General features: G+C 41.6%; 1 protein-coding gene across 3 annotated transcripts in view; it reads left to right on the forward strand.

Annotated features, from left to right (window-relative positions):
* Positions 1 to 19,688, forward strand: part of MEF2A (myocyte enhancer factor 2A) — a 106,081-nt gene that overhangs the window by 58,908 nt on the left and 27,485 nt on the right. For 2 of the 3 annotated variants that reach the window (XM_006924140.3, XM_015598730.2), the window contains 3 exons: positions 12,020 to 12,157; positions 14,259 to 14,478; positions 15,139 to 15,198. In XM_006924140.3, the coding sequence (XP_006924202.1) occupies positions 12,020 to 12,157; positions 14,259 to 14,478; positions 15,139 to 15,198 (418 nt within the window). Of the gene's footprint in view, positions 1 to 11,822; positions 11,955 to 12,019; positions 12,158 to 14,258; positions 14,479 to 15,138; positions 15,199 to 19,688 lie in introns of all 3 variants that reach the window. The other variant, XM_025041216.1, reaches the window with a different exon arrangement.

The following is a 19,688-nucleotide window of genomic DNA, read 5'->3' on the forward strand; positions in this document are numbered from 1 at the left end:
GACGCGCTGTGAAGAGGAGGAGGATGGGTGCCCCTGTGTTAGCCGCTTCTGCCTGTGCCATAGTCTGCGTCGTGCCTGCGGCATCAGACCCGGTGCTCCAGTAGGGAGCACTGCGGAGTAAATACTTATTAAGCTGTCGCTCTCTGCGTGCTGCGCGCACACACTGCCTCTGCTCTCACCCAGGGCGTGGGAAACCGCGGCGCGGCGGCCTCTGTCCTTGTTCTTCCTGGTCTCACGTTACCTGTATTTTCAAACTCGTTTCTTCAGATCGCAGTCCACTTTAACGTCTTAATTATAGCTGATACAGATTCTTTTCGTATAGCTTTTGTTTTAGTCAGCAGCACTTACGTATTCTAAGTGGCATTTCGTATTTTCAGTTAAGGTCTGCAGTGTCTCGTGGGATGTGTGTACCTCCCACGCTGATAAAGCCAAGTACATGAAGATGGAAACTTGCACATTAGTCAGTCAGGAGATTGTCGTTAAGGTAAACCTTACAAGAGACTTCATAACTGGATTTCTTCGAAATGGAGAGTATCACTGCTGTGTTTAAAATGACGACCTGCTTGAAAATGTTTATACACTACTTTTCAGAAATGTTATCTGTGCAAACAAATGAGGTTTACCAAATTGCCTAAATTCCATTAGGAGACAGACATTCTGCAGAGAATGTCGTCAAAGGTAGACATTGTATATGTTCATGTTATTAAGCCTTGATACGAAAATAAGTGGCACACTTTTGTTTGGGCCTAAGAAAAGTAGTAATTTAGTTGAAATGTACAAAGAATGTTTTAACTCCCAAATTTTCTTTTCAGTAAATTAAGATTTAAAATCTTGCGAACCATATTGTGTAATTATACAAGAATATTCAATATACTTTAGAGTATTAAAACCAGAAATGAAAACCACCAGTCCAGTTAGTTGCCATTGTTCATACACTTGTGTTCATACATTGAACTTAAACTCGCACGGAAGGGTTCTGCATCAAAATAAATGCTAAAGGCGTGAAGCGAGGATTTTAGCTGCTACACAGTAAATGCCTGAGATTACTTTTGCGTCCAATTTTCTTCTTTCATTTAACTAGTACTGCTCATAGTATTTTTTAAAAAATAGCTATGAGTTGGCGGCATCGGAGAACATTCAGTAAATAGCGTATGTGGTGATTCAGGTCATTGCACTGTCATTTAAGGATGTAAATACAGGGGCCATGGGCATTTATCTCTCTCATTAATATGTTGTGAGCTGTTCCCAAATAGAGTTGTTTCCTTCGCCACAGGAATGCTGCATAACAGTACTTAAAAAAAAATTCCACTTGCATTATCTCATTTGATCTTCATATTCAAGGTGAGCTTTTTCAGAAGTAGAAGTTCAGACTCAGGTTAAATGACTTGTCCAGAGTCATTTAGCAGTTAGTGGCAGCAGAGAGATTAGAACTTGGGTCTTTGACATCACGCCCTCCCTTTGCTCCCCTGTTCACTGAATCCATCGGAGCTCTGGAACATTTCACTGTAAACAGATAAGATTTTATATATGTACTGGTAATGTATAACGTGTAGCAAGCATGAATAAGTTTTCTTCAAAAATGAACAGAAAATTAGGATAGTTGCAATAAGAATTATAGATAACATTTATCAAGTACTTAATATGACTTGGTACTTTCCTAAGGACTTTTATTTGTTATTAAGTCCCTCTCTTGTCCCCATTTCACAGTTGAGATAATTGAGGCACGGTGATAAATGAAGTAAGATGATGATAATTCAGATTCAAAAGAAAAAGACCATCCACTTTTTTTGAGTCTTAATCCCTACTTACTTTCAAATTACAAAGGAATTTGGAAATAATATCTTGAAGACAGTCAATGTAAGATGCATCCATCAATTATTAAATAAAAACCAGTAATAAAGGTGATCGATCTGGGAGTACCTTTTTTAAAATCAGTGGTTCTCAAAGTGTGGTACCCTGACCAGCAGCATCAGCATCACCTGAGAACTTGTCAGAAACCTAAGTTCTTAGGCCCCGTCTCAGACCTACTGAATCAGAAACTGTCGAGAAGTGGCCCTCCTGTATTAATTTAACTTGTCCTAAGGCAGTGAGACTAAAAACTTCAAGTTAATATGCAGTCTCTTGGCAGTGGTTATCAAGCTTTTAAAATATTTTTATCCCCAAGAATATCCTCTGAAATAATTTCAAGCAGTGAACAAGCACAGATTGCAACTTTTAAGACCTGTCTAAAAGCCATTCAGATAGTATGCTGATATTGTGAACTGCACACTAGGAGCGCAGCACTAGCGGGTCACCCTTTAGTTCAGTTCTGCGTGGTGCTCAGTCCTTTGAGTGTACTTAGGGGTCTGGTGGGAAGGTGTGAGAGATGGACTCCTGTTCCTCAGTTGAGCAACAAAGATAAATGACTTTTGTCTCCTGAGATCATCTAGTGCTGACTTTATGTAACTGGAGGCGTGATGTTGTTTAGGTTTTCTGACAGTATTATATATAATGTCCTCAGAGAACCTTTTCGAGCCAATCAAGGTTGTCTCCCCATATTACAGATGGGGGTGGAACAGACAGGGCGTCTCCAGAGGCTTGCCTAACGTTTCACAGGGCTGCAGTGCAGCGGCGGGGACAGGGAAAAAATAATAGACCTCTGAAGATGAGACAGCTTCCCGCCGCATCCAGCCCCCTGCCCTGCTCCTTCATCCCTCACAGCCCGGAGCAGCAGGACGATGACTCACAGAGTGAGCCGCCGCCCCGCGCGGCCCTCCGCCCCGTGCCACACTGACGTTGTTATATAAACCGGACTCCGTGGGCAAAAGGGGTGATATATATCACTTCATACTAACGCCCGTGTTTCTGTAACGCATATCGTGATTATTGATGAACACCTCTCTGTCCTATTTATGTCTCTGTGTCTCAGGGCTTGAGTGTTTTAGTACTGACAGTCAGATAAACTGTTCTTTTTTCTCTGGAAGTTCTTTGATACAGCGGCCAAATTTTTGATCAGTGAGAGGAGGAGGATACAGAGGATCGGGAGAGTAGTCAGAGGAAACTTCCTCTAGAGGTGACGCCATCACCCGAGTCCTTTAAAGGACAGGACTGGAGAGGGAAAAGGAGGGTCGGGGGAAGCTCACGTGGAAATGGGGAAGGAGACACAGCATGGTTAGTGTTTGGAGTTGAAATCAGCGAAGGAGAGCCGGAGTAGAGTAGTGCGATGTGCAAATAGCTGACACCTGAGAAGTAAACCAGACCCCAGGGAGGCGTACGAGGCCCTCGACTTTTTCCCGAGGGCTTCGGTAGCTGTCGAAAGAGCTCACCGTAATAACTGCCCGGGTTTTACTGTCTTGTACTTTCCACGCTATAAATTGTGTTGGAATTGAATCGTGAATTTTCTGAAAGGGGTTGAAGAGAAGGGAAACGAAAGGGTAAAAATGTTGACCGAAATGCGCTCCGTCTCCCTTTTTTACTTATTGCGTCGTTATTTATCACACCGTGTGCGAGGCATCGTGCCGGACACCGGGCGCGTAGTGGTAACTGGCTGCATTTCTGCTGGTTGCCTAACAAGGTGCCTGGGCTTTTTTATTGGCTTCTTACAGAAGTCCCTTTGCTGGATACGCTTCAGTATGGATTTGAGATACTTAGAATCCCAAGATTTTGATGTTCCTCATCAAAAGTGAATTATTTACCTTATATGTATATTATACTACTATGAGAGTTAGCAGCTCATTTAGAGCAGAAGATGCAGGGTCCTTAACCACATGTAAAACAGCGTTCTGCGTATGCCAGCAAAGTGAGCTGTATGTCGTCTAAGTGGCCTTCCAGTTCTCTTATGGAAAGGTAGCTCATGCAGACATGCAGGTTTGTAAAATCTGGATATTGAAACACAGTTTAAAATTAAGAAGATAGCCATATATAGTTTTCATATTTATTTTGAAGTGATTTTTATAGCTTAGTTTTGAGAGAAACCAGGGCTCTAAGAGTCTCTAATGAAAGGAATATCTTCTTGGCACAGATTAGTCGGAACTCTACTTTTTAATTTACAGTTATACAATTATACATTCAGTGCTGTACCTATAAGCAGTTCTAAACAGCAGTATGAACTTCTTATATTTTGGAAAAGTAAACACACCTTATAATTTCGTTTGATGGGTTGATTCACAGCTTATAATGTGTGCTTTGTAATATTCTATGAAGAATATTATATGTGTGCTTTATAATATTCTATGAAGAATATTATATATACAGGCACATTGACATTGATTATATCCCTTTAGTCAAATAATATTTTTTGTAGTTCTTATTTTAATTCATTAGCAGTAAAACATCAAAGGTAAATTTTTAATACTGTTTTTAAATGTTAGTGGTTAAAACTTCGAAAATAAGTTTCATGCTTGAGTCTTAGAGAATAAACCAAACTTGATTATTTATATTGGAATTTACCTCTTGTAATTCAGTGGAGAATGTTTTTCTTTACTGCTTTGTTTTTATGGAAATGTTTTTCATATAACTCATTTATTTTTTGGTAACTTCTGGGCTTGAGTTGTTATTTTCAGAATCTATCTTGAGAATTTCAAAAATGTTTATGTTATGCAGAAAACTTAGAAGTAGCGACTAGTATTTGTGCAGGAATTTTAAAATTCAGCTTGCTTTATTCCATCAGTGGTCCTCTAGCATTATCCCATAACATTATATACTTAAAATTTATTGTTATTTTCTACATTCGTATGGTTGAATTAGTTTTTTGTTTACACCCATAGTAACAATTTTAAAAAACTTATCAGACATGTTCTGTAGGACAGTAGAAAATAAGGGTTTAGGTGGGTATTTAGATATTTTGTGAAAGGTGTAATTATAGTTCTCAAGCTCTCTTGATACTAGTAATTCAGAGTAAATTTCTATAATATTATAATGATCATTTCTTGGCTATATTAATGTTACTTATCAAATGTTTTTGGTACTAAGCTCTAATGTTTAATAGGAAGAGAGAATAGTATTTAAGTTCTAAACCTTGTGGGGTTTGAGGCTCAAAATAATATATGGGAAAGCATTTTGAAACTATTTCCTATTAAGTTGTTTCTGGTTGTAAGCAACAGTAGACCTGACTGAAACTGGTCTTTAAAATAGGTGTATTTGTTGTATCACGTAAGCCAAAAGCCAGCAGCGTAGAGACTGGGCCCTGTTGAGGTGGGCTCCAGGTCTCTGCTCCCCTCAGGCGTCAGCCGCGTCCCCTGCTGACTTCTTTGTGTTAACGGTGGTGGCTCCAGGCCTTCCTTATGCGTACAGCATCCTCTAAAGCAGCACTATCCAGTAAAACTTTCTATGATGATGGAAATGTTCTGGATCGGCGCTGTCCAGTGTGGTAGCCACGAGCCACAGGTAGCTGCTGAGCACTTGAAATGTGACAGGTGCCACTGAGGAACTGAATTTTCCATTTTGGTTAATTTAACTTTAACCGCATGCGGCTCGTGGCTACCATATTACTAAGCACTGATGTAAGTATCAGAGATCAGGGTGTCCCAGCATTCCCAGCAGGTGTCCTAAAGTTCTGAGTTACTGGTTCAGATCACAGCCCTCCACACCCCACCCCCAGCACACTGATCGCCGTGGGGAGAGCATGGGAAGTGCCGGCTGGCTTATTCCAGCCGGAAGTCCCACTTCTGAAGACCTACCATCAAGCCGCAGTGAGGCAGAAGCTGTGGCGTTTGCATAGGGAAGGACGTGTAGGTCAATGGAACAGAATAGAGGACTCAGAACTAGAACCACACACATGTGGCTAACTGACGTTTGACAGACATGCCAGGGTGAATGGATGAGAAAAGGAACGTATTCCATAAATGGTGCTAGAAAACCAGATGTCCATGTAGGAAAAATCAACCTCTACATTACTTCACAGCATGCACAATTTATGTGGAGTAGTTCATATGGGGAGTAATGAAGGCAAAGAAGGGACAGATTGGCATAGTCGATGAAGCACCTTGAATACCAGGCTGTGGCATTCGACATCTGTCCTGTGGGCACTGGGTAGCCATTAGAGATGTTTAAAAGTTTAGGTAGTCAAATAATTGTTGCAAGAATACTAATCTAGCAGCAGATAATCAGCATTTTAAAAGAAGTTCTTAGCTTTTAAAAATAGACTAAGTTACCTCATCTCTTCATTATGGTAGGGTTTCAGTAATGTTGAGGTTTGTTTGAAGAAGAATGCCGTTCACCTTGTTTGAATTGGGGGTGGGGGTGCTTAAGCTGTGTTCTAAAGAAAAACGTACAGGCGCCTCTGCTGTAATGCAGCGTGTGTGTTCCTGAAAACTCCCGCACACCGCACACCCTCTGCAACTTTGTGTTCTGAGGAAGAGTACACACCCAAATGTGAAAGGCAAAACTATGAAACTCTCTAGAAGATGACATAGGAGAATATCTTCATGGTTTCGAGGTAGGGAAATATTTATTTTACAAGACATTAAAACTTACTACCATAAAGGATAACTGTAAAGGAAAAAATGATAAATTTAACTATTAAAATGAACCCATTTTCATCCAAAGGCAAGTATTATAAAAACATGCCACAGAATAGGAAAAGATTTTTACAGTGCATAAAATTAGCTAAGGACTAATGTTGATTACAAATAAAGTCTATAAAGCAAATAAGAAAAACAGCTCAGTAGAAAACTTGGCAGAGTACTTGACAGGCACTTCACAAAAGAGAAAATCCAAATGGCCAGTAGATACGACATGTGCTTCCTTTCCTTAGTAATCAGGAATAAGAATGAAATCTTCATTGCAAGTAGAAAAATACACGATACAATTACTTAAAAAAAACAGTTTCACATTATTTAGTATAACTGTAGGTTAATATATTTCATGAACTAACAGTTCCACACCTAAGAATTACCTTAGAGAGATGTGTGCAGACATACAGTGGATTTAATCTGCAAAAATATACGGAACACCATTTTTATAATAGCCCATAGATTGAAGCAACTCCAATGGCTATCTGCCTTAGAGCGGATGATTTTCCCCCCCAAACAAAGTAATTCAGTATTCTATGAAAATAGACAACGGTAACTATATGCAACTCCGTGAATGAATCTCATAAATGATAGAGGCAAAACAAGATACATTGCTTATAAAGAAGGCAAGACAAAATAACATATTGCATATGTTCCATTCACATAAGCTTTATAAATAAGCAGAGCTAAATTATATTTTCAGGGATGTGTATACCTGTGGCAAAACCTATAAAGAAAATCCAGAAGCTTGTCCTCACAGAGTTAAGATGGTATTAACGTGGAGGAGGGTCGCGTGATTGAGGGAGATATATACAGTTTCTGGATCTGGTCTGTTTTTTGACCTGATTAGAGTTACTGGTGTTCACTTTATAATCATTGACTTCGATATAAATTTCGATTCACTTTTCTTTGTGTATGTTTCACAATTTTAAAAAAATTAAATATTTTTATGCATTTTCAAAGTGTCTGGGAAGAATAAGTATCTTTCAAAATTGGAAACAATTATTAAAAATGGGGTAAAGGAGAACTTTTCTAATTAAAAATCCTAGTAGTCTAAGTTCCTTGGAACTTGACATATTTTTCCTTTATTTCACAATACTTATTTATACCTTGTGCTAGATCTGACTAATTGTCCATCCAGCCGGCATTTGTGGAGCATTTACTGCTCAGCTGCTTCACAGAAGTGAGATTTAAGGTGGGTGGTGATATTATGGATGGATTTAATCGATGAACTTGCGCATTTAAAAACCACGACCTTGTGAATACCTTTAATTCTGTAGTTTTACTTCTAAATGCTATGATTCTATTAGTTTGGAATGAAATTTGACAATTATCGTTATAGAATTAAGCATATACTAAAGAACATTTCAGTTCTTTGTAGGCAGTAGTTAAAAATGCAGCCTTGTCAGGCACGGCTTCTGGTAGTAGACAGCATGGTGTCCTGAGTCCAGAATTTAGTAGCGTATCTCAAGATTTCAGAGAAGGCCAGTCCCCTGGAATTTTTATCAGTTCTTATAACAGACTCCACATTGTTTAAATACTTATTTAAACACATTTACTATGAAAACTATCCCGAATACTAGATTTCTTTACTCTGTACACAAACCAAAGATTGTGTGTGTGTGTGCGCGCGCGTATTTGTGTATACACGTGTGTATATATAACTTTAATGGAGAATAAGTTTCTGAAAATTTAAATCTATTACTTTTTGCTAATGAGAGAATATAAGCTAAAAGAAATCTATTTAAAATTAACTGCTCCTGTCTATAAGTCGTTTTGAGGTATATTTGTTTTTTTAAGTGTATTGTGTAAAAACCTGAGTATATTTATAAAGAAGTCTGAACAGCATTGTTCTTGCCTCCTCAAGTTTCTTCTCCGTCCCCTTCCGACTCCTCCCTAATTCTTTCCATCTCCAGTTTCACTGACAGATTTAGTAGTCTGGACGAAAAAGCGAGAGACAAACGTGCAGGGCCTGCTAAGCAGTATTATATACCCAGAATTCTATACGTTTCCTTGACTTGAAAGATAAGGTTGCTAATACTTTATATGTAGAACAGTAGAACACATGACTTTTTGAGCCTTTGGCCCCAAACAGTAAATAATCCTCAGTCAGTAGAACACATGACTTTTTGAGCCTTTGGCCCCAAACAGTAAATAATCCTCAGTCATCTTCCGGTTTGGGACTTATATGACTTAGATAAGGAGACTATTATTTTGCGACATAAAGGATTATGGCAGTCTTCTTTGTAAACGTTCTTTGAGTGTAAGGAATGGAAATCCATTTAAAGTAGTTCAAGCTAAAGGAGAATTTATTGTAAGAATACAGGCACGTGGCACCCAAGGCAGGAAGGACTCGGTGGCTTCCTGAAGGCCTGACATCAAGAAGTTCATCTCCAGGTCTGCCTGGTCTCACGTCTGCCTCCACGGCACAGCTGATGTCCTGGGTCTTTGACCAATTAACCATTTTTATAATCAGACTGTAATCCCCAGATTTAACAAGAAGCTTCACTTATAGTTCTGTCTTTGATGCCTCAGTAGGAGCAGAGATTTGGAACGCTGATCTGAAGGGCATAGAACAGGTCGTCTCGAGTCAGCTTAAATGGACCACTTCACGGCTCACACAGCAGATCTCTCTAGCAAGTTAGGATGTATGTTTCAGAAAATGACTATTTAAGCAAAGCAAGTGGGGTAACTCAACCTAAATGGTACATATGCCACTGAAATTTGAAATTATTTTGGCACAATTGAGTTTTCCCCTTAAGCTCGCCATAATGGCCCTGAAAAACTTTCAGTCACACGTATATAAGAATAGAGGACTTTAGAAGTTCCGTTTACTCGAGAACGGGACACTGTAATCACCAGCGATGGCCAGGGAGAGCGCGCCGCGTGAGAATGCTGGACGAATTCTTTTTCTGCCTAAAAGCAGACTCCTCATTGTGGTGGCTTTTGTGACAGTGTTTTCCTCACCGAGCAAGTGTTTCTGTCGCGGCTAACATGAAGCGTGTAGAAACACTGAAGCCCGCCTGCTCCTTGTACGCCGCGCCTGGCCTTGTTAATAGATTGCAGCGTTCCACCTGTTAGCACCAGCGACCCAGGAGGAACTCACTATCGTGCTATGTGGTAATGATACAGAAGACAGAAAACGTCTTTTTATGGTAGCTGGGTCCCCAGCAACCCTTCGTGGCTGGCGATAAGGAGACACAGCCTGGCCCTCCAGCGGAGGCACAGCAGCTCGTTATCTGCAGAGCCGATACGGCCTCTTGAATTCCCGCACGGTGACGGGGACCCATCCGAAGTGAAGGCTTGCAGGGCTGCAGATAGCACAGCCCTGTTCTTCCTCACAAGTGCAAGGAGGGTTGACCCTGCTGTTGGAGAATACAAGTTTTGTGTAGAATCATTTCACAAAGGCCACGTCGTTTCAAACTCAGTAATTTAGAAACATGTTCAGAGAGATGTGTACTTGGAGATCGCTCTTAGTGGAAGAGCTGACTGTGAATCACCTGGTCTGCAGATGCGTGCATGTGAGGGGGAAGCGTCTAGAGCTTTCAGGCCAGGATAAACAGCTTGGCGACGGAGTCTGCGTGTGGGCACCTCCCGGATGTGTTCTGCTGCTGGGGCCGTGGAGGCCACGAGTTCATTGCGCAGCAGCGTCCTGGGCATTAATGTCCTAGCAGATAGCAGCTGGCAGAGCTCTAGCAAGCGGGCCATGCCCCGTGGGTGGGGGAGGACACACGTCTCCATCCTTCAGTTCTAAACAGCAGGACCTTTTATGGCTGAGAACACAGACGTCCACGTGACTAGTCAGACCCACAGGACCTAGGCGCGGGCCGCCGCTCCGAAGCAGGTGGCGTGTGCGCCCCATGCTCGTGTTCGGCGACTGTGGGGAGGGGGTTTCAGGCTTCGTGTGTGGGATTCCCAGCACGTGCCAAGTAGTTTGAGACACTGACATCTGTAATAATTTCATGATTCTTTAAGCATAAGATCATCAAATTGAGTAAAGCGGAATTTTAAACTAATTTGACTTAAGAGAAACTTAAGGGAAAAACCTCAAATCCTAATGTACTTTGTTTACTTTGCACTTCTTTCGAGGAAAAAAGTAAAATAAGCATAATTTTGTTAATTATATTTTAAAGAACACTAGGATCTCTATTATAATGATTTAATTAACATTTTAAATCTAATTTAAATAATCATTTTTAATGAACTTATCCCAGTGCAGATCTATTGATCAGACCATTTCCTAATTATATTAGCTCTGTGAGTTAGGCTTACCTGGACAATTTTAACTTTCTCAATCTTTGCAGTTGGCCGGAAAATCAACAAATCTCAAAGCTACTTAAGTCGTTGAACCCAGTAAATCTACTTTAAAATAAGACCCATCAAGATTTTTAAAAATTTAGATGTTCCGGAAGTAAATTAATATTCCATAGATTGTCAAGCCCTTGGTTTTCAATTTATTTCTTTTAAATACTAGACAAGTCATTTCATGATTTTAATTTAAAAAAATTAAAAATTAGAAAACCAACCATTTACTCTATTTTTACTATGTTAGTAAGAAAAAAAAAAGAAAAGTCAGTTTGGTCCAAGGATACTTTGATGACTCCCAAGCAAATTCTTCAGAAGGTCAGTTCATGCAGGAGCTCTATAGAACGAGCTGGCTAAGAGGGCAGAGAAAAGGTGCCTGCTGAGTCTTTTTTTTTTTTTACAAATTTTAAAAATTAAGTTTACTAATGTGTTCATTCTGCATAGGAAAGAGTCATTACTGTCATAGAAATAAGCATTTGAGTTTTTGTATTTTAAAATTATGTAGGAAAATGATAATAATTAGGAGTTAAGTTACTGAGATATTGTATTGATTCTTTCTGGTGATTAGAATAAACTCTCAGGCAGAAAGGGATAGCAGGAGATGAAGCTGCTGAAGTGTCCATTTTATAAAGGTACCACCGTAACTTCTCGGAGCATCGTTTGGATGCATTTCCATTTCAGTCCTCAACACTCATGGGCCCTGTCAGATAGGTCGATCGGGCTTTAATCAGACTGGCTGGTAACCGTCAGAGCAGCAGTAGCTCAGTAGCATTCTCCCGGGAGTTTGCGAAGGAGGAATCCAAACAAGCAATGATTCCTCTGCTCTGTGTCCAGTGGGAACCTTAGGTTTTGCTCACATCTAAGATTTAGCATATCGAAGAATCAGAATACGTTTGTGATCATTCAGAACCATTTCAGTGGCTCTTGTATAACTCCATTCAGTCTGTGCTCTCTTAATAAATTTTACAAAGAAAACTCATGGCAAGTTAGCATCATGTGTGTGTGAACTTTCCAATTGTATTTCAGACTTTAAGAAAGAAAGGCCTTAATGGTTGTGACAGCCCTGATGCTGACGATTACTTTGAGCACAGTCCACTCTCGGAGGACAGATTCAGCAAACTAAATGAAGATAGCGATTTTATTTTCAAACGAGGCCCTGTAAGTACTTTTACTTCACCTCTACTTTTTATGTGTTGATCCTTTTTGTTAACTTCATTATTTAGGCTCTGAACAAGAAGGAACACAGAGGGTGCGACAGCCCAGACCCTGACACTTCCTATGTGCTCACGCCACATACAGAAGAAAAATATAAAAAAATTAATGAGGAGTTTGATAATATGATGAGGAATCATAAGATCGCAGTGAGTACTAAAGGATGGTTTGTGCTTTTCCCTCGTGCATGACGAGACTGACCACTCATCTTGTTGATTTTCACAGTGGGTGATGCCAACGGGAAATAGGAAGGGAAAAGCTTTTCATTTTACCTTTCGGTTTTCTAGAAGTTCAGAATAAAAATAGCTGAAGTCCTATAGTAGTACCCGTGCAGTGCCAAAAACGCGGCCGCGAAGAGAACAGCCTCGTCCAGGCTCTGCTGCTTACGCGCTCCGTCCCTCCGCGTGGGCACCGAAATCCTGGACTCATGTCATTTTTAAGGTCTCTTCCAGCACTAAATTTCCGTGATTTTAAATACACGGTACATAGGACTTTGCTGTCCCTGCCGTGACTCTCAAAAGTATTTCACGTACTTCAAATAGATCTAGAGACTATAAAATACAAGTGGTTGGGTTTGTTCCAAAATTTGGTGTTTCCACATGGTTTTGAATTATTTTGTATAGTTGCCGTAATAGTAGTAGCCGACTGTTTGGCTCTTCGTGAATGTCCCCAAACCACTTGGCAACAGTACCTCCAGATGCCTCTGCTTTCTTTGTCCTGTGGGCACTGAGGAAGAGAGCCTCGGTTCCGCTTTAACTTCAGGAGGCAGTGTTCTTCAGCTGGTTGCAAAACAAATGGTTGGTTTAAAATTTTCCCATGCTCACGCATTGAACCATAGTGAAGCAGCACTTCTTGGGTTCCTGCTCCTATGATAGGTCTTCGGGCTTCTCACTGGAAGCCCCGTTGGCAAGCGCTCCTCAGGGCAGCTGTTCTGGAGCTCGTTTTCAAGTGCTGCATATGCACCGTAGGCCTCGTGGGACACACTGGCTCCAATGCTAGTATTTATTTCATTGTTAGAGTTAATTCTTTTAAAACTATGCCCCGAAGTATGCGTCATGGATTATTTCTTCAGAATAGTCCTCTGCTATACGAAACAGCTCATGAAAAATAGATTCAAGAAGGTATTTTTGGGCCAATACCATCATTGTTCTTAAACAAAATAATAACAAACAAAATAAAATCCCTCTGACCTCCTGTAGGTGTTGATGACCTTGCAGTTCATGTTAAGCTGCAAAAATATTGTGTAAATAAAATTGCTTTACCTTTGAAAAAAATTTTTTTTATCACATATCCATTGTTCTATTATAGAATTATTGAATTATTATAATTTTCTACCGGAAAGAAACTATCGAATAGAGTACTTAAAGTATTTACATTCTCCAACTTCGAATTAGCAGTGTTACCTTACTTTGCAAATCACGGTTTTAAAATGTCGGAAGAGGAAAGTTTTTTTCCTCTACGTTATAAACAGGACTGTTATTTATCGTGGTTAACAAGTGTATTGTGAATGGTCTGTGGAGGGGATGCTAGAGGAAAATTGAAAATATTTTAAAGGGGATGTGTAATATTTTGGAGGGAAGAAGGATAACTGATAATATATGTAATTTAATCATACAATTTAAAGAGAGCTTATCGTTAATTTTGTTTAGATTATTTTTTTGTATTTTCATTACATTCAGATTGCGTTGTGTTACTTATATGACTTTATTTTTTAAAAAAAATTTTGTCCATTAAGAATGTCAACTAAATCAGACCAGGGCTTATTTATAATGTGTGAAATTTAGTGTATTAAGTTTATAATAAGTGCACACACTTCTCCCTTTTATTATATTTGGACTCTCCCAGTAGAAATGTACTGTCACTAAACTGGTTTCCACTGAAGTGCTAAGTTATGCTTGCTTGGTAACATGATATATTTCGTAATGTCTGAATTTGACAACACGACTTTAAAGTCAGGTTCAGACTTCTAATTTTCACCTGTGAATATTTGAAATATATAACATATGTTATATTAGTAACTATGTATTGATACGTAAAAAATTGAAATCGAAAAGGTTCGTGTCAAATATACTCATGTTCAAATATAATTCTAAAGAAAATAGCGTAAATCTGCGAAGCGATTTAGTGAGAACCTGTCCCCATCCCCTGCTTTTAATAGTTACCTTGTCAGATGAAAGTTCCTAAGTTCTTAAACTTAATATAGATGAAAAGGAAACTAACAGTTTTCTCTTTCGTGTTCCTTCTTCACAGCCCGGCTTGCCGCCTCAGAACTTCTCGATGTCTGTCACAGTCCCCGTGAGCAGCCCTAGCGCTTTGTCCTACACTAACCCAGGGAGCGCACTTGTGTCCCCGTCGTTGGCAGCCAGCTCCACATTAGCCGATTCGAGCATGCTCTCACCGCCTCAAGCCACGTTACACAGAAACGTGTCCCCCGGAGCCCCCCAGAGACCGCCGAGCACTGGCAGTGCAGGTATGTCATGACATCCGTCCTGCCGGTCCTTTACCAACAAGGGTGAAAGGACCGATCGCTGACACCAGCTGTTCCGCTCCTCCCAGCTTTACCGCTTTGATGAGCCGCAGTCACTCCTACGCGACTGGCTGCATTTCTAAAGTGGTTTTGATTTAATCTGCAGCGGAACAGCACAGAGACCCCCCCATCTAGAAGCTTTCCTTCTCACGGGGAAGCCGCCCCTTGACAGAGCAGTTAACTGGGACATCGTGAGCGAGGACTTAAAGTTGACTGGGAGCCATTCCTGTTAGGAGTGCAGAGGACAGACTTAGCCGTTGGAGCGAGAGCGCTTGCGCATCTCGCCCTGCCTGGATTTGTTCATTAACTCAGCGGAGGTTCGCAGCGCGCTGACTCCCTGCGGCCCTGGTTCACTGGGGCCCCATTAGCACGGCTCCCGTTCTCATCCCTGTGTGCGGTTCGGTGTCGAGACCCAGGCGGCATACGCACCCAGGACTCGCGGGCGAGCCCGTGTACACGACTGTGCCCTGTTACAGGTTCAGACCGGGCTAGTTTTAAGTTTTGTCTTCTGGGGACTGGAATGAGGGTTACTCCGTTTAGTTGATAGCCGTGCAGATCAAGAGCCAGTTCACAGCCTCCCTCTTCTCTCCTTAACGTCGTCAGGCGGGATGCTGAGCACTTCAGACCTCACGGTGCCAAACGGAGCTGGAAGCAGCCCAGTCGGTGAGTGACTTCCTCCTTTTCACTTTGCAGGCGTCTGTCCCACCTGAGATGAAAGCAGTACTGGCCCTCAGCAAGGCCTGCTGCGGCGGGGACAGCGGGGAGGCGGGACCGGAGCAGACATTTCCCTTTGGAGACGTAATGTCCTTCTGAGGGTGCTTTCGCTCACGTGCACCATGTTTCCATAACGCCCGTTTTATTCCTATTCCTTGGGCTTCTCTATTCATTCAGTAAATACTTACGAGCACCTCCTTCATAGCAGACATTGTTCTTTCCGAAAGACTGAATTACCTTAATACAGTTTTTACAGCAAACAGTTTCTGTATCATCTGTCCGCAGCAGAATGACTGTCAGCTGACTCCCGACACACCTTACAGTAGCGTGAAATGTTTTCAGAGAGACTGCAGTGCGAAGAAGTGGCGGGCAGTGGCCGGCCCACTTCTAGAGAAACAGAGAATTGAGACGTTTGTCTCTGGAGGGTCTGTTTTGGTGGTCACACGTAGAACATTCCCATTTCGTCATGGTCGCAGCCAAATTGGTTCTTCTACTTCAGTCCCTGCCCCAAGATGACCAGCAGTTTAAACCCATACCGCACATGTGTCTGCTCAGCCCTGCGGTGCTGGTGCACGTAGATTAGGATCTTACCGTTCCAGGAACAGGGCATGTATGTCAGCCAGAAGGGTCAGTATATCCCTTCGGATCCTCCTCATGTGACGTCATCCTGGTCTCTTATTCTCTGGTAATCACAGTGGTCGTCACTGTTATCTGAAGGCAGGGGTGGGAATTTCCTCCGTGCTGCTAGCTAAGTGTTCCTGGAGACATCTGCAAACAGTCTGTGACAGGAAGTTCCTGATGTGTGTAGTCAACTCGTTCATTTCACAAATATGTAAGGAGCTTCTTAAGAAAACTATGGAGGTGATTGAATAACTTAAACTGAAAGAAACAGACATCATTGAGGCAAGTTACAAAACGTCTAATGACCTAAAGCAGGAAGAGAGCCTAAGCATGTCTTGCCACTGTGCTAATTTCTATTTTAACGGAATTAAACAGGAAAGACTTGTCATAGGATCTTTCTAAACCGATAATTGAACGTGGAGAGTTCATAAGGTTCTTCTCAGTTATATATTAGGGCCGTCACACCTGTATACGTGTTTCCAGAAGTTCGGTGTATTTCTTTCGAACTCTTAGTTGCTCACATTCTTTTGGGTTAGTTTTCCGTGAGCTTTTATTTCCCCAGCCCCGTCCATCTTGCTTTCCCTTCTTTTCATCCCGGTTAAGGCTGGAATCAGTCATTTCTATTTCATTGAATGTTAATTTTAATTAGCTCTTGGTTTTATTTCCAAAATTGTTTTTATTTCACGGAGTTTAACTATTTGAAGGTGTGTCTTCCTGCTGTCTTTAGTTTTTCTCCTCATCCCTCTGGCATCATAAACGAGTATTTCAGGTATTTCAATTCTCTTCTTGTATTTTTTCCTCCACATTTTGTATGTCCACATTTCCCTCGAGCCTATTCACTGTTCTTGCCTCCCTTCCATGCAGCTGTAAATCTAGACGTCGTCTCTGCTGCTCCGTTCTGCGTTCTCCAGTGATTCCAAACTCGGGCTTTGCCGTCGTCCGAATTTGACCTTCTCCATGTCATCCTGTTTCTCTTCTTTTTTTCATGAATTTTTCTTTTCTCTCGTAAGCCTCCTTCCCCGTCGTCGGCCCTCAGGTCTAGCAGGCTGCGCTCGTCACGGCCAGTTGCCCCCGAGCATCATTCACCCCTTTCGTGTCTGTGTTCCGCCCCCTTCGCTCCCCCGTCACGGGCAGCTGTTGTAGCGTGTTTCAGCGTTAATAGTGTTACTCATCTTAATAATCATGATTAGTGAACACGAATTTTTATTAACATTTAAAGTTCATGTTAAAATAGTTTAAGTGCTTAGCGAGTTACATTTAAAACTTCGTTTCCATTGCTGTGTCTACAGAGACGAGTCCCGTTTCTCAGTGTATAGCTCAGCACGTCGAGAGTGGCTGTCTGGATTCTTCATCGATTCAGACTCTTAATAACTGTTTTACCTGGACTAGGTATAAATGTACTTATCCTGATTTTTCGGATTATGTCCTGAATGACATTTGTGTTATAACTGCTTTTTAACATGTCCTGCCTCAGAATTTAGATTCAGCTAAGCAGACATCTTGTATCACTTAATTCAGATACCAGCTGGAAGTAATTATTTCTGTGCAATACTTACAGCATATGTGGATTTAAAGTGCTTCTTGCTATAAATCTACCCCCCCCACCCCGCCCCTGGTTTCTCGTAGGTATTTTAGAAGTGTTATTTTTGTAAGGAAGAGTCAGAGAATATATCTTATTAGCTCATTTTCAACAACGTGCCATTTTGTTTCAGTGGTTTGGAAAAAAGTAACTTAAACTTATTTTTTATACCTGAGTAAAGTCTCTATGAATGAAAAGATTCATCATGTTAATAATCTCTATGAATGAAAAGATTAAACATTTAAAATTCCCAGAGAAATTTAGAAGAAAATATATTAAAAGCTGTGGATGTGATTTCTAACCTACATTTTCAAAGTATGGTTTTAGGAATCATGTGAAAAGAAGTACTGACTTACCTATGTGTTTTGCGAATTACATGCTAAATGAAACTAACTAGGTTTCTTCATTATAGGACTTATCAGAGCCTTTAAAATGCTAACCTACTTTGTGAGTTTTCAAACAGTATATAACACGGTTACTCAGAGTGATTTCATAAAGAATCCTTTTTTTCATGAAAAAGCATCTTTCAGAATTAATGTTTATATGAAACATTTTCGAAATATTGCTTCTGATCTTATGATACATAGAAAAGATAGTTTTTGACTAATGAAAATGTTCATAAATAAAGATGAGGTATAAAAAAGGAAAGCAAAACATTCACACTTCTGCTGTGATAACGGCAGACTTGGTCATTTGGACTAACTTTTATCATCGAGGACAACTAGAAATGCTAGGCAAAATATTTTACAGAGACGCTTGAGAGCATTTGAGAGCCGACCAGGTCCTGAGGAGCTCCTGGCACAGGTCCCAGGGAGTGGTGAGGACATGAGCCCCGCACTGATGGCTGCTTCTCCCCAGGGGATGTTTGCCAGTTCCACAGTGGGCTGCCTAAGAATCTGTGCGCGACAGCCTCAGAGATCAGAGAGGACAGATTGAAGTGGAGGGCCCACAAGAATGGGGAGAGCCTAATATACTCCTCTCACTTTGGGCTGGGACGCCAAAAGACTGAACCCTAGAAGCAGAGTGAATGATGAGCAAAAAGCGTGGTGTCCTGAGACGGAAGCTACTTCTCGTGAAGATGCCGTGAAGATTGTGGAAACGACAACGAAGGATTTAGAATGCGACACAGACGCAGCTGATGAAACAGACAGCGGCAGGGCTGGAGCGGGCCGACTCCAGTTTCGAAAGAAGTTCTGTGGGTAGAACGCTATCGAACAGCATCGCACGCTGCAGACACATCTTTAGTGAAAGGAAGGGTCAGTTGATGCGGTAAACGTCATCGGTGTCTCATTTTAAGAAACTGCCACAGCCACCCTGATCGGTCAGCAGCCATCAGCATTGGAGCCAGACCCTCCAGCAGCAAAATGAGTAGGACTCGCTGAAGGCTCAGATGATGGCTAGCAGTTTTTAGGAATAAAGCATTTTTTAGCTAACATATATGCGTTGTTTTTTAGACCATGCTGTTGTACCCTTAATGGTTGATAAAGCTGATACAGTATAACATAAACTCAACTTTTATGTGCACTGGGAAACCAAAACGTTCGTGGCTCGCTTCATTGCGGTGGTCTGGAACCAAGCCTGCCGTGGCTCCCAGGTGTGCCTGTACACATGATTCACAGGGGGCCTTCTGCCAAGGATGCCTCCAGATCATCAAAGAAAAGAGAATCCCATTTTTAAAACTATGCATGAGCACACAGACATTTCCCAGAAGAACTTGTCCAGGTGTTTAAAAAACATGTGGAAAGACGCTCGAGCTCAGTAATCGGGGACGCGCAGAATGAAGTCCACAGACATTACACACCAGAACGCCGAAAGCTATAGACATGTGCCGGGTGTTGGCAAGGCTGTGGGGAAACCCAGACTCACACGCTAATGGTGGCCGTGCAGGTTGCTGCACCTGTGTGACACGGTCTACTGCAGCTGCAGGTGTATGACCCAGCGTGTCATGCACCCTCACATACTGCCCAGAAGTGTGCACCAAGGGATGACGAGGAAGAGTGCGCATGCACTGTTTGTGACAGCCAGCGTCTAGAAATCATCCAGATTCCTGTCAGCAGTACAAGCGATACGTGAAGGAATCTATATGAAGGGACACTACAATGCAGCGAAAATGAAGACCCCGCAGTGGTGGTCAGCAGCGTGGACGGGTTCCAGCAAAGCGACGTGAAGGAAGGAAGGTAGACGCGGACACCAAGTGACACTCCTCATGGAGTCTGCAGAGCACGGAGCGGCAGTGGTC

The sequence above is a fragment of the Pteropus alecto genome, unplaced genomic scaffold (genome assembly GCF_000325575.1).
Source record: "Pteropus alecto unplaced genomic scaffold, ASM32557v1 scaffold59, whole genome shotgun sequence".
NCBI classification, from domain to species: Eukaryota; Metazoa; Chordata; class Mammalia; order Chiroptera; family Pteropodidae; genus Pteropus; species Pteropus alecto.